Consider the following 13,296-nt stretch of genomic DNA (forward strand, 5'->3'; position numbering starts at 1 on the left):
TAAAGTATGAGTCTCTTTGTAACTAGTCGTGAAACTGGATGTGTTATATTTGCTTATTTGAGATGGTTTTTTTTGAGCTGACTAAGGAAGGCCATGACTTATGAGACCATTTAATATCCTGGATTTTATAGAAGCTTCTTTTTCTCTTCTGTTAGTGTTAGATGGCTACTGGTCATGATAAATCTGTAGCAGGAGCCCTGTCCAAATGGAAACTTCTTTCTTCTGATAGAGACCGGTCAGGCGTTACTACCACCATATATAGAACTTTTGTACATGGGCTCAGGGTCTAATGATGGACACTTCTAAAATCTGGGGATATTGTTCCTACTTAGAGAGCATTGATTGTTAGCTTTTGAATTTGTAAAATTCCTCATATTTGACTTGAGGTATGTCAGATATTTTTATTAGAGCTTGAATTGTGGATCCAACTCTGAGTTTACATTGGTGGTTGAGATTAAAAAAAAAAGCCAGTATTTACTTTACTTGTATAGTCTTTTAATAATGGCGGCCATTCTTAGGTTTTATGTTTGGCATGCGATTCAGAATCTGCTGTTTTGCCTTCTTGTTCTGATAATGGATCTCTTCTCTCCAGATAGACCTTCATATATATATTTCTCATCTCTTTGAAATTTTCCTAACTTGTTGCATAGAATTTAACCTTGCATCAAAATGTATATAAACTTTCCATCTGATCTTTACTGTTTTTCAGGATTTTGATTCAGCCTATGGCCCTGCATGGCACTGCATCGTTGGGACCAGTTTTGGTTCATACGTCACACATTCCATTGGAGGATTCATATATTTCCAGATCGACAAGGTTTATGTTCTTCTTTTCAAGACTGCAGTGGAGCCCCTCACCAATGAGTAAATGTTGATCCATCTAAAAAAGACCATCTTCAACTAGCCCCCCTTCCTTTCTGTTTTCTCTGTCTCTTATTATTCACACGCTATTTAATTTTGAGTTTGATGCAAATCAACAACAGGTTTTTAACTCGTGGCGTATAAATTTTCTTCTCCTGTGAATTGTTTCAAACTTCACAAATGCAACTTGAAATCGCCTTGAGAAAATTTCTCTTTTTCAGTATCCATCCGAAGTAAGGAGTTTCAAGCACATGCGTATGTTTGGGTTGGTGAAAGAATGTAGCAGAAGCCTATTCGGAGATTGATAAGTCTTTTCTGAGCTGTGATATTTTTTTTTTTGTCAAACAACTACTTGCATTCAAGTCTACAATAATAAGTCGATCAAGGCCCTGATCTTGCCAAAGAGTCGGCCTGATAGTTTTCTAAACGAGGAACAAAAAAAACATAGGATAGTGGGACAGAAGAGAGTGGCAGATTAGCCAAGAAACGATTGAAAAACCTGTGAATCTGTTTAACTACAAAACTAAATTATACTCTCTCCGTTTCACAATGATAGACTTTCCAGCTTTTTCACACATATCAAAAAAATACATTAAATCATTATAATAAATGTATAGTTTTCTGCAATTTTCAATTTTCAATATCTTTTAACCAATAGTAATTCAATAAAATCAATTAATCTTTTTGAAGTTTACAAATTTTTTCATAGAAAACACAAAATATATATCTTTGTGAAACAATTTTTTTTTTCTAAAACATATATCTTTTTGAAACGGAGAGAGTATTGTTTTATTTGGTTTAAAATGGTTTCTAACATTTTTTATAGCTTATTTATATTTTGCTTAACTTATATGTTTGTAATTTTCCCTTAAGAGTATCTCCAAAAGAAATTTTATAATATTAAATATAGAATTTATTAATTTCTAAAAAGAAAATTTAAAACTTCAAAATTTTGCCAGTCAAGTTTCACTACTCAAAACTTCAAATTTAAAATTTCATCTTTTTATTTACATTTTGATCCTTATAATAAATTAGACTTCACATTTATGATTCTTACGTATTTTCTCATTTATCGTTTTAATACTTAAAATTTTTATATATCAAAAATATTTCAATTTTGTTCTTATAAATTCGAATTTAATAAATAAAATTAAAATTAAATTAAATAAATTTTAAAATATTTTAAAACTAGAATTAGACAACAAAAATACTACAAAAGAAACTTAATAAAAAAACTTTTCAAAAAGATACATGAAGACATAATTATTACACAAATTTAAATATTACAACAACACTAATAGTCTGGTAAATTTACTTCGGAACCTCCAAAATTTCTAAAATATATTTCAAATAAATTTGTGTAACAGAATTTATGGAATAGTGTAATATTTTGGTTTTAGTTAAATATTTAATTATGTATTTCTATTTATAATTTTATATTTAAGTGTAATATTTTATTAATTAATATTACTATAATATTTTAATATTATTATAATATAATATTATTATAATATTTATATATATGTGCCAGTTATTTATAAAAGTTTTATGAATTTATATTAGTTATAATAAATATAAGGACTATAGTGTACAATACAAATAATTTTGAAGTTAAGTTTGAAGTTTTGCTTTTGGAGATGGACACCTTTAAATTTCAAATATAGAGTTTTATAAACTCTAAATTAGTGAATCTTTTTTTGGAGGTGCTCTAACTACAAGATTTTTGGTCATATACTCTTTTCCGTTTCACATGATTTATATTTTAGAATTTTCAGACATATTAAAAAATTACAAAAATGTATATTTTATAAATTTTCACTAACCAAAATTTAAGAAACACAATTAATATTTTTGAATTCTAAAATTTACGTAATAAAAATGTATTGAAATATATAAAAAACTAGGTGTTTTGTCCGCACCAGCGAACGTAATTATTTTTAAAATATTTATAAATAGATGCATTATCAAATAAAAAATCATTAAAATAAGTTTATATTCATGCTTTTAAAATATTCTATAATAATGAAAAATAAATCTTTATATAGAACAATCATCACACGATATATTGTTATTACGTAAAATAAATTTGAAAACACTCATGTGTTTAAAATATTTTTAAAAAATTAAATATCGAATTTTGACAAAGTTTTTCATTCTAAGAAATTATTTTTATTGCAAAAATTAAACTTAAAACATTAATGTAACATACAATTATATACAATTTATATAGGGATTTATCTTTCTTTTTATTGTTTTAAAAAAAATTATGATGTAAAATTATTTTTTGGATAACACAATATAAACTATTTTTAAATAATTATAATTATTAAATTACTGAAATTCGTTTTAAATTTATGGTTAACTTTATTAACAAAGCTAATTATTTCTTAAGGGTTTATCTTTTAAAAAAAATTAAAAAAAATTATGATGTAAAATATTTGTTAGATAGACACAATATAAACTATTTTCAGATAATGATGATAACAAATTACTGAAATTCGTTTTTGATTTATAATCATGTATTAACAAATCTAATTATTCATTAAAAATATCATTGACTTTCGTCATTCTAACTCTTTCAACGTGGGAGTTTGATTGCCAATAATCACTTCGCAAATAACAATAACAGTATAGATATGTCTTTTGGAAATAAATTATTTTTCTAAAAATAGATCATCTCGGAAAAGAGGGATTAAGTCAGCGAAAGATTTTCCTAAAAATCCTTCTCTCCTAACAGCCAAAGCTTGTATGGAGAGTTTAGTTGACAAAGCTTTGTTTGTTCTTTGTGTTCTGCTGAACATTCTTGTCTCTGTCTAAAGCAAAAAAAAAAAAAAAAAAGAGATACCGTTTAAACCGAAAAACCTGAGAAAGATCACAAACGAACAAAGTGACAGAGAGAGCAAATGGATCAATCGCAGCAGGAGCGCACAGTCGGTGCTCCTTCATCTTCTCGATCGTATCAGTTCCATCCAGCTCGTGCTGCAATCGTCGATCTCTTCAACCTCTACTTAGGGGTATATTATATACAATCTCTTCCTCCATCTCCGACTTCTCGAATTTCAATTTCGCTGCTGATTTCACCTTTTTATTTCACAGAGAGGAAACCTTCAAAAGCCCGATGAGCCCATACGAGATCCTCCGTATGTTTCCACGATCCTCCTTACCTTCTTCAATTAGACAAATAAAAATCTAATCTTTTTGTTCACAGGAACAAATCACAGAAGCGTGTTCATGCTCCTGTTAGAGACTTACCACCTAGAAACGACCAATTCATTGTTGATTTCGAGAAGCTTCAGACCCAATTCAATGTAAAGCTTCCACCTTTTTCATCTCCTCCTCTTGTGGGTTCTGTTACATAATTGGTTTTTGCTGATTATATACAGGACCCGGATCAGTTGAGGGCAATCACGGAGTCTGTTGTGATATCTATGGTGTTGCAGTGTAGCAATCACGCACCTAGGGCTGAGTTTCTTCTCTTTGCCCTGCGTACATTGTGTAGAATTGGTTGCGTTAACTGGGATACCTTCTTACCTTCCCTTCTCTCTTCCGTCTCCGCTGCTGAGGCTTCACTAAGCCAAGCAGCAACTGCTGCTGCTACTCCTTCACAGTCTTTAGTTCCTGTTGGTGTTGGCTCTCCAGGAAACGAACCAACTGCTTTGTCAAAATCTTTAGACGTCTCCGCGAATGTGCAGCAGATTGATATGAGGAATAATAGTCAACGTGTAAAAGCTGCAGCTATAAACAGTCTGCGTCAGCTCAGCTGCAAGATCATCTTGATCGGCGTTGAGTTCAATCTCAAACCCGCCACTCACGCCGAGATCTTCCAGTGTATGATGAGCTGGCTTGTGAACTGGGACAAGAGTGATGACTCTCCCGGGAAGACGTGGAGATCTGAGAAGAGTTTAGCTGAATGGTTGAGGAGCTGTTTGGAAGTGATATGGCTGTTGGTAGATGTGGGAAAATTTAAGATTCCGTTTTATGAGTTGCTGCGGAGTGGTCTCCAGTTTATAGAGAACATACCTGATGACGAAGCCTTGTTCGCTCTTGTCATGGAGATACACCGGAGGAGAGATGCCATGGCGATGCACATGCTCATGTTGGACCAGCATCTTCACTGTCCGACGTTTGGTACTCATCGTATATCGTCTCCAACAACTGCTAATGTTTCAGCCGAAGCTGTGGCTCACCTTCGCTATTCTCCGATTACGTATCCAAGTGTGCTTGGTGAACCTTTATCTGGAGAGGTTAATAGTTTTTCGTTGCTTAGTTTTGTATAGGCAGACAATTTGTGTGTGTTTTAATCTTTTTTTTTTTGAAAAAAACTGGTAGGATTTGGCAATGTCTGTTCCACAAGGAAGCTTAGATTGGGAAAGAGCAGTGCGTTGCATTAAACATGCGATTCGCACTACTCCTTCGCCAGAATGGTGGAAGCGTGTTCTGGTTGTGGCCCCTTGTTATAGGCCTTCTGCACAAGCGGGGCCCATCCCTGGTGCTGTTTTCACTTCTGAAATGATTTGTGAGGCAATCATTGACAGGATTGTTGAGCTTCTCAAGCTCACCAACTCAGGTAACGTTTAAGTGTTGAGATAACCACTATTGACTATACTAGGATGATTGTTTTGGTATTAACATGTTGCTTCTCTCTGTGCAGATGCAAATTGCTGGCAAGAGTGGCTTGTTTTCTCAGATATATTCTTCTTTCTAATCAAGAGTGGGTGTACTGACTTTGTTGATTTCATTGATAAGCTGGTCTTACGCCTTAACGGTGATGATAACCATATTCTTCGAACGAATCATGTGACGTGGTTGCTTGCACAAATAATACGCGTGGAGCTTGTGATGACTGCTTTGAACTCCGATCCTAGAAAGGTATTTGCACCTGCAATTCAGTTACTTTTCTATGAGCTTGACATCTTGAGTTTTCTTTCAGGCGGAGACGACTAGGAAGATCTTATCATTTCACAGGGAAGATAGAGCTGATCCCAATAATCCCCAGAGCGTGTTGCTTGACTTCGTGAGCAGTTGTCAGAATCTCCGGATTTGGTCACTAAGCGCAACAACTAGGGCATACCTAAACAATGAACAGCTGTTGAAGGGGAAACAGATTGATGAGTGGTGGAGAAGCAAAGGTGGAGTAGATTACTGACAACTCCTTACCGATTATGAGAACTACTCCCTTTCTCTCCCTCTCAATTCTGTTTCTTGTTTCAGGAGAGCGGATGATGGATTATATGAATTTGGATGATAGGTCGATTGGCATGTTCTGGGTTGTCTCCTATACCATGGCGCAACCGGCTTGCGAAACGGTTATAAACTGGTTGTCTTCAGCTGGCGTGGCTGAGTTGTTGCCTGGAGTACCACCAAACGAGAGATCGATGATGATGCAGGAAGTGAGCCCGTTGCCCATGTCATTGTTATCTGGCTTTTCCATGAACTTGTGCTTGAAGTTGGCCCTTCAGATGGAAGAAGCCTTGTTTGTTAACCAGGTTTGTTTACTACTTTGTCTCAAATGTTAGGCCGTAGCAAGTGTGTTAGCTTTAATTTACATCTATAGCTATAAAATTCACCAAGCTTTATTTAGTTTTTAAGGCTAAACCCAAAAAATAAAGAAATAGTTGTAGAAAGCTTTATTTTCTGTACTAAGCTGTAGGAAAAAATATTTGCTGTAGGAATATCTTTTTTTTAATTTTCTTTCTCGTTTAGTTTTTACGACCACATCAGATACAATTAAAGAAGGACTAAATTCTACAGTAACATTTGGACAGCTACAATCCAACTAATCATCCACATTATATATGTTAAGTGATGCAGTGGTCTATGTTGCTTTACTTAGTGACCTGTTTTCTCCACGGTCGATTGTTCAGAAATGTTATAGTAGATTTTAAAATCCTAAGTAAAATGAATTTATGTCATATTAAAACATATGGCAGCTGGTTGTTCCTAGCATTGCAATGGTAGAGACATACACAAGATTGCTGCTAATTTCCCCTCACTCTATGTTCCGTTCTCATTTCACTGTAAGCTAGTTGGTTCTTTTTTATTCCCTCATCATCTTTGTATATATTACTGTTTTTTTTTAAATAAAATTAATCATAAAGCGATTCATGAGATTGCCTAACTTTCTGTAGCAAATTGCCCAGAGAAATGCTTCTCTGCTAAGCAAGCCTCCCGTGACTTTGCTTGTTCTTGAGATTCTCAACTATCGTCTGCTTCCGTTATACAGGTAAAAAATGAACAAAAAAGTTCTCAAGTTGAAGTAGATCCTTTTATACTGACCTCACTAAATGCACCTTTTTGCAGATACCAAGGAAAAACCAAAAGTTTAATGTATGATGTTACTAAAATACTCTCTGCACTGAAACTAAAACGTAGCGACCACCGTGTATTCAGACTAGCCGAAAATTTATGCATGAATCTCATTTTATCACTCAGAGACTTCTTTTCTGTAAAACGTGATCAAAAAGTAAGTGTGTGTGTGTGTTTTTTTTTTAAATTTGGTGTCAGGATTAATAATTGTTCTTATGTTACCTATCACTAGGGGCCAACTGACTTCACCGAAACACTAAGCCGCATAACCATCATGACTCTAGCCATCACAATCAAAACACGTGGCATCGCAGATGCTGATCACCTGGTTTATCTGCAAACCATGTTGGAACAAGTCCTGGCGACGAGTCAGCATACCTGGTCCGAGAAGACGCTTCGCCATTTCCCATCTCTTCTCCGTGACGCTTTGATCGGACGGGTAGACAAGAGGGGCCTATCGATTCAGGCGTGGCAACAGGCTGAAACAACTGTGTTGAACCAGTGCACACAGCTTCTCTCGCCTGCTGCTGAACCCTCTTACGTTATGACGTACCTCAGTCACAGTTTTCCTCAACACCGTCAGTATCTATGTGCTGGTGCTTGTCTGCTTATGCAAGGCAACCCTGATAAGATCAACAGCGCAAATCTGGTTTGTTTTGCTTACTCTCTCTATCATGCTTCTAAAAATCTTTTTCTAGGTATCAACTCGGTTCTAGCCGAAACGATTTTATTAAACTCCGATTTATATGATTCAAATCGGTTTAAATAGGTTAAAATTGATCTAAATTAGTCGAAATCTGTTAAATTAAGCTGTTAGTACAAATCCACAAATTTATCTTTTTTTTTTTTGTATATCGAGTTTTGATAATTCATCATAGTTATTTTATAACTAAACTCAAAAACTAAAATATCTTATATAAATATAATATATATATATATATAACAAATCAATAATATGTTAAGGTCTAGGAGTCCCCGAATAGTTTGCCTAGGCACTAGTCTTGGCAATTTTTTGAACCTTGGTCTCTATTCAAACTTGTGAACAGATTTTTATTTGATAGTGGTATGATTTTCTCTTTGAAACGATTACCAGGCACGGGTGCTGAGAGAGGTTACTCCTGACGAAGTCACTGCTAACATATACACTTTCGTGGATGTCTTGCTTCACAACGTTCATGTAGACCTTCAGCGAGGACACGGTTTAGAGGTTCTTCTTCTCTTTGTCTGAAAAGATCGACCTCACTTTTTGTTCCTTCTTGTTAAATTTTATCCTAATATTTTGTTTCTCAGGAGATTCTAAACAAGAACGATGCAAATCTTGCATTTTTCTTCTGGACACATGAAATGCTTCCTCTCGACATTTTTCTTCTAGCGCTCATTGACCGTGATGATGATCCGCACGCCTTGATAATTGCTGTATGTTCCTCATGCTTTTACCTGAAATAAGCATGTAAAGAACTTATAAAGTTTACAGATTTCTTTTCTTTTTTCCTACAGAAAAGAATACTCGAAAGGCCAGAGCTTCTACAGAGGATTAATGTGTTCTGCGTAAACCGTGGGAATCCTGAGCACTGGCTTTGCACGCAGGTGTTCAAACGCAATGAACTCCAAAATGCCCTTGGTAACCATCTTTCTTGGAAGGACAACAGGTAATGATGCGTCTTAGACCATTTCCATGAGAACTTGGCAAACTTGTGTGTTGTGTGTGACATTTTTCTGCTTTTTTTAGGCTATTTTGTGTCGCATTCTGTTAAAATTTGGTATTGTTTTGCCTTTTTTGATTGTGTTAAACCCCCAGGTATCCAACGTTCTTTGATGATATTGCGGCACGTTTGCTTCCAGTTATCCCACTAGTGGTGTACAGGCTCATCGAGAACAATGCGATGGATACAGCTGATAAAATTTTGACAGCATACTCGAATTTTCTGGCGTACCATCCTTTCAGATTCACGTTTGTACGTGATATACTCGCCTATTTCTATGGTCATCTTCCCGGGCAGCTTGTTGTGAAGATTCTTAGAGTGCTTGGTCTCAGCAAGGTAGTTGAAAAATACCACCAATCTTTGTTTGATTCTGAAAATCATTGAGAAATCATTTTCCATTTTTCACTGCAGATTCCATTCTCTGAATCATTCCCGCAGTACATCACACACACCGGTCCTGCCACGTGCCCACCTTTGGATTACTTTGCCAACCTCCTACTTAACCTCGTAAACAACGTTGTACCTCCACTCAGCAGCAGCAGCAGCAACTGTAGCTCAAGGTCTGGCTCAATGGCCGACATCTTAAACACCTCATCGAGACCTCCTCACGGTAAAACACCAGGAGCATCCCAGCCCGGACCAGCAAACGCCTCCGAGGGACAGAAAGCATTCTACCAGATCCAGGACCCAGGAACCTACACTCAACTGGTTCTCGAAACGGCCGTGATCGAGATCCTCTCTCTACCCGTCTCCCCCACTCAGATCGTCTCTTCTCTTGTCCAGATCATCGTCAACATTCAGTCCACACTTATTCAATCTGGCAACGGGTTCCACGGCGCTGCAAACGGGGTTGGGCAGGGCTCGTCAGTACTGCCTACGTCTCCCTCGGGAGGGAGCACGGACTCCATGAGCGCGAGCCGGTCCAGCTGTATGAACACGGCGAGCTTTGTCTCTAGAAGCGGTTATACGTGCCAGCAGCTGTCGTGTCTGTTGATTCAAGCTTGCGGGCTTCTCTTGGCGCAGCTCCCTCCGGAGTTTCACACGCAGCTTTACGTTGAGGCTTCGCGTGTGACGAGGGAGACATGGTGGCTTAGCGACGGGAAGAGATCGCAAGGTGAAGTGGACTCTGCTGTTGGCTATGCTCTGATGGATCCTACATGGGCTGCTCAGGATAACACCTCCACCGCCATAGGTAACAACACTATATAGCTTCTGAATCCTTAGGTGAATGTTTCTTTGTATTTTTTGAACATGTTAAATTGTTGTGTGTGCTTCCAGGAAATGTAGTCGCCTTGCTTCATGCTTTCTTCAGCAATCTCCCACAAGAATGGCTTGATGGCACCCATCTCATCATCAAGAACCTCCGGCCTGTGACATCTGTCGCAATGCTCAGAGTCGCGTTCCGTATAATGGGGCCACTTCTCCCGAGGCTTGCTAACACACATGCACTCTTTAACAAGGTACTCTAGTGAACCTCTGACTATATGTTTCTTTATTGTCAAATTTTTTACTTTGTTATTCTTTTCTGCTCCTCAACAGACTCTAGCCCTTCTCCTGAGCACAATGGTGGATGTTTTCGGAAAGATCTCGCAGACACCGGTCCCTGTTGAAGCATCCCAGATTGCAGATCTTATTGATTTCCTGTAAGCTTCTTCTTAATTACCATACCTATAGATTCATTTGTCTCTTTATCCCAATAACAATCATATAATTGTTCAAATGACTTAACTGTGTAACACTTTCTTTAATGGAGTTTCTTTTTGTGTCGTTTTCTAACGGTTGCAGACACCATGTTGTTCACTATGAGGGACAAGGAGGAGCAGTGCAAAGTAGCAGCAAGCCGAGACCAGACACTTTGGCATTAATCGGAAGAGCAGCAGATTCTCTCCGACCAGATGTACAACACCTTCTCTCTCACCTCAGAAACGATCCCAATTCGTCTATATATGCAGCTGCTCATCAGAATACCGCGAAGACCAACACCTTTTAGAAAAAACAAGATCAGATAATATTGGTTGTACTTGTATGACTTGTATCAGTGGTGGATGCAAAGTTGGTAGAGCGATAGAAAGAAGCACCGAAGCTGATACATCTAGCAACTTATTCACTGGTAAATTTGGTTTGTGGTCACAACTAATTTTATGTGTACCTGTATATTATTATCAATGATAACGTTTTGTTTATCATTGAAGCATAAGGATGAGAAAGCGCAAGTCCACAACTATTCTAATGTCACTTTCCTTTTAATAGTACAGATATCAACCATCAATTAGAACCTATTTACTCAAACTTCCTATTTATTAACTAACAAAAGCAAAAATTAAGAACTCGTACACGAATTGAGAATTAAGAAGAAGAGAGTAAGTATATTAGGATCATTATCACCTGTTTTTGGTGGACATATATATATATAATCTCAAACAACACTATAACAATAAGTTGCAGGCAATTTCCAAAAGCTTCAAATGAGGTTTTATATACATTGTCCTTTATATTAATACAAATTGTTGACAGCCTCAACCTCTCTCTTCACATCACACAGCATTTAGCTGGTCCCTTTGGATCTGCCCTAGCTTCCTCGGTACCTGGATAAAAAAAAGACTTTGATTAGAAGCCTATTGGTCCTAAGACTTATCATAAGCAAACACACACAATCCAATAAAAAAAACAGCTATTGTCAAAGTTTGTCTTTATCATAAAAGGATTGTAAACCGAGTTTGGTTCTGCTAATATAGAAATTACTTGCCTTCCGGGGGCTGAGCTAACTTCCGGTTATGAGAAGTCATCATTTCTTTTTTCAGTTTAACCAGAATGTCCTCCATTGTGTATTCTCGCCGCCAGTTAGTGAGCATAGGGAAGAGACTCGGTTCAACCTGAGATCATACAATTCCTTGTTATAATAAACTGATACACATATACATAAAAAACCAACAATATTCCACTCATGAGATGTCACAGAGCTTACCACTCCAGTGTCAGGGTTAACGCAGGCCATGTTTATCCTGGTCTGGAACTTCACACTTGGTGGACTTTCTGGGTACTCCTTACCACAGAACAACTTCAGCTGGAAGATCTTCCCTTCGTATGCAGTCTGATATTTAGTCATATCACCAAACAAACATCATCACAATCTTCTCAAAACCAAAACAATTTATTTCTTTATTTCTGTCCACCCCTCAAAAGTGGTAAGAAAATGTAGCTGAAATAACCATCTGGAGTAAAGCGCAGTAAACTAAAATTAATGGATCATTTGCAGTAAAAGGTAATTACTTTAGGGCACAAGGATATTACCCAAAACAAAGGGACAAAACAAGTAGACAAAAGACATGATTTTTATTTTTGTTAGAACACTTAAAAAGCTTATCTTCTACAAGTTATTTAAACTTTGCATGTTAATCACTCAAACAAAGAGAATGTAAACAAGCTAATTACTTTAGGGCACAGAGACATTACCCAAGAACATGATTTTTAATTTTGTTAGAACAGTAAAAAAGCTTATCATCTTAATTCAGACAGAGAATGTAAAACAAGGGTTGTGAGGAGAATACATTATGAGGGCCGAGAATGGTGCCAGTCCAGGATTGCATATAGATATCATCAGCGTCGTCCATTCCATAGCTCACCGTACCATCTCCGATACCTTTCTCACCTCTCTCTAGCTCTTCCAACAATCTAAAGTTCCTTGGCACTACAAAAACAAAATTAATTAGAAAACTTTTTTTTTGCCTAACCAATTTTTTTCCAGATCAGAAACGTGGATCCGGTCACATTCTGTTGATTAGGAAACCCTAGATCCCAAATTCAATAGCAATGATTAAAATAGAAGGGAAACGGATCGGACATACCAACGACTTTGGCTTCCTCCGAGCTCATCCTAGACGGAATCGAGATAAGATGATAAGGCAAAGGAACAATCAGAGAGAGAGAGAGAGAGAGAGAGAGAGAGAGTTGGAGTTTAGAAGAGAAAAGATTGGAAGAGGTGAAAAGTTTTTGGTCGTGTTTCTGGTAGAGGGGACTCCAATTATTACCCGGATCCAGGATCCGCTTCCATAACACTCGGATCTACCACTGTAGAATTTTAAATTTAATTTATTTAATTTTGGGTATCCATGATCAAATTTATAAGTATTTATACATAAAATAACTTCTAAAACAACTTTATTATTTTATTATATTTTAAATTTTATTTTATTCGTGTTAGTATTATTTTCTTTATTTTTTAATTTTTTTAATAAATTTCGATTTGAATATTCACAAATATTTCAATGTTTGATATCCAAATTTTAAATATTCACGAAACAATAGATTTATATTGGGATAATTAAAACATGGATCCAAATAGAGGTTTGAATAACATCAAATGTATGAAAATGTATTTTCATCTATGCTCCAACTTGACATGTAGAATCAAAACTTTCATTGCAGC

At 36.3% G+C, this 13,296-nt stretch overlaps 3 protein-coding genes across 4 annotated transcripts in view; 2 read left to right on the forward strand and 1 right to left on the reverse strand.

Moving 5' to 3' along the window:
- The window catches only part of LOC106293252 (dynein light chain 1, cytoplasmic-like), a 2,372-nt gene extending 1,126 nt beyond the window's left edge, over positions 1-1,246 (forward strand). The window contains exon 2 of the mRNA XM_013728906.1: positions 710-1,246. Within this exon, the coding sequence (XP_013584360.1) occupies positions 710-868 (159 nt within the window). The 3' untranslated portion in view covers positions 869-1,246. The remainder of the gene's footprint in view (positions 1-709) is intronic.
- A 2,305-nt stretch (positions 1,247-3,551) lies between these two features.
- LOC106294916 (mediator of RNA polymerase II transcription subunit 23) lies at positions 3,552-11,094 on the forward strand. Of its 2 annotated transcripts, none has more exons than XM_013730627.1 (20): positions 3,552-3,875; positions 3,958-4,001; positions 4,070-4,169; positions 4,245-5,105; positions 5,191-5,428; positions 5,513-5,730; positions 5,792-5,990; positions 6,073-6,347; positions 6,792-6,878; positions 7,002-7,084; positions 7,162-7,324; positions 7,400-7,816; positions 8,261-8,374; positions 8,458-8,583; positions 8,665-8,816; positions 8,966-9,206; positions 9,282-10,062; positions 10,149-10,330; positions 10,410-10,513; positions 10,656-11,094. In XM_013730627.1, the coding sequence occupies exons 1-20, from the start codon at positions 3,765-3,767 to the stop codon at positions 10,858-10,860; spliced, it is 4,701 nt and encodes a 1,566-aa protein (XP_013586081.1). In that variant the 5' UTR covers positions 3,552-3,764; the 3' UTR covers positions 10,861-11,094. The 2 variants fall into 2 exon arrangements, with proteins under 2 accessions (XP_013586081.1, XP_013586080.1); XM_013730626.1 differs by having other exon boundaries at positions 3,553-3,875; positions 6,990-7,084.
- A 122-nt stretch (positions 11,095-11,216) lies between these two features.
- LOC106292730 (ubiquitin-conjugating enzyme E2 variant 1A) lies at positions 11,217-12,863 on the reverse strand. Its single transcript, XM_013728376.1, has 5 exons — positions 12,716-12,863; positions 12,419-12,558; positions 11,836-11,961; positions 11,617-11,743; positions 11,217-11,455 (listed from the first exon to the last, which is right to left on the reverse strand). Exons 1-5 carry the CDS (start codon positions 12,741-12,743, stop codon positions 11,400-11,402), a joined length of 477 nt encoding a protein of 158 aa, XP_013583830.1. The 5' UTR covers positions 12,744-12,863; the 3' UTR covers positions 11,217-11,399.
- Between the last annotated feature and the right edge of the window lie 433 nt (positions 12,864-13,296).

Source organism: Brassica oleracea, chromosome C5 (assembly GCF_000695525.1).
Source record: "Brassica oleracea var. oleracea cultivar TO1000 chromosome C5, BOL, whole genome shotgun sequence".
In the NCBI taxonomy this organism is placed as follows: Eukaryota; Viridiplantae; Streptophyta; class Magnoliopsida; order Brassicales; family Brassicaceae; genus Brassica; species Brassica oleracea.

What these genes read in the sequence shown, in the direction of transcription:
- LOC106294916 (XM_013730626.1), top strand. Translation starts at nt 3,765, where the DNA reads ATGGATCAATCGCAGCAGGAGCGCACAGTCGGTGCTCCTTCATCTTCT. An exon ending in TCTCAAGCTCACCAACTCAG is followed by an intron (nt 5,429 to 5,512) that starts GTAACGTTTAAG and finishes CTCTCTGTGCAG; the next exon opens with ATGCAAATTGCTGGCAAGAG. An exon ending in AAGCCTTGTTTGTTAACCAG is followed by an intron (nt 6,348 to 6,791) that starts GTTTGTTTACTA and finishes AACATATGGCAG; the next exon opens with CTGGTTGTTCCTAGCATTGC.
- LOC106292730 (XM_013728376.1), bottom strand. Translation starts at nt 12,743, where the DNA reads ATGAGCTCGGAGGAAGCCAAAGTCGTTG. An exon ending in GGAGGAAGCCAAAGTCGTTG is followed by an intron (nt 12,559 to 12,715) that starts GTATGTCCGATC and finishes TTGTTTTTGTAG; the next exon opens with TGCCAAGGAACTTTAGATTG. An exon ending in CCATTCTCGGCCCTCATAAT is followed by an intron (nt 11,962 to 12,418) that starts GTATTCTCCTCA and finishes ACTAAATATCAG; the next exon opens with ACTGCATACGAAGGGAAGAT.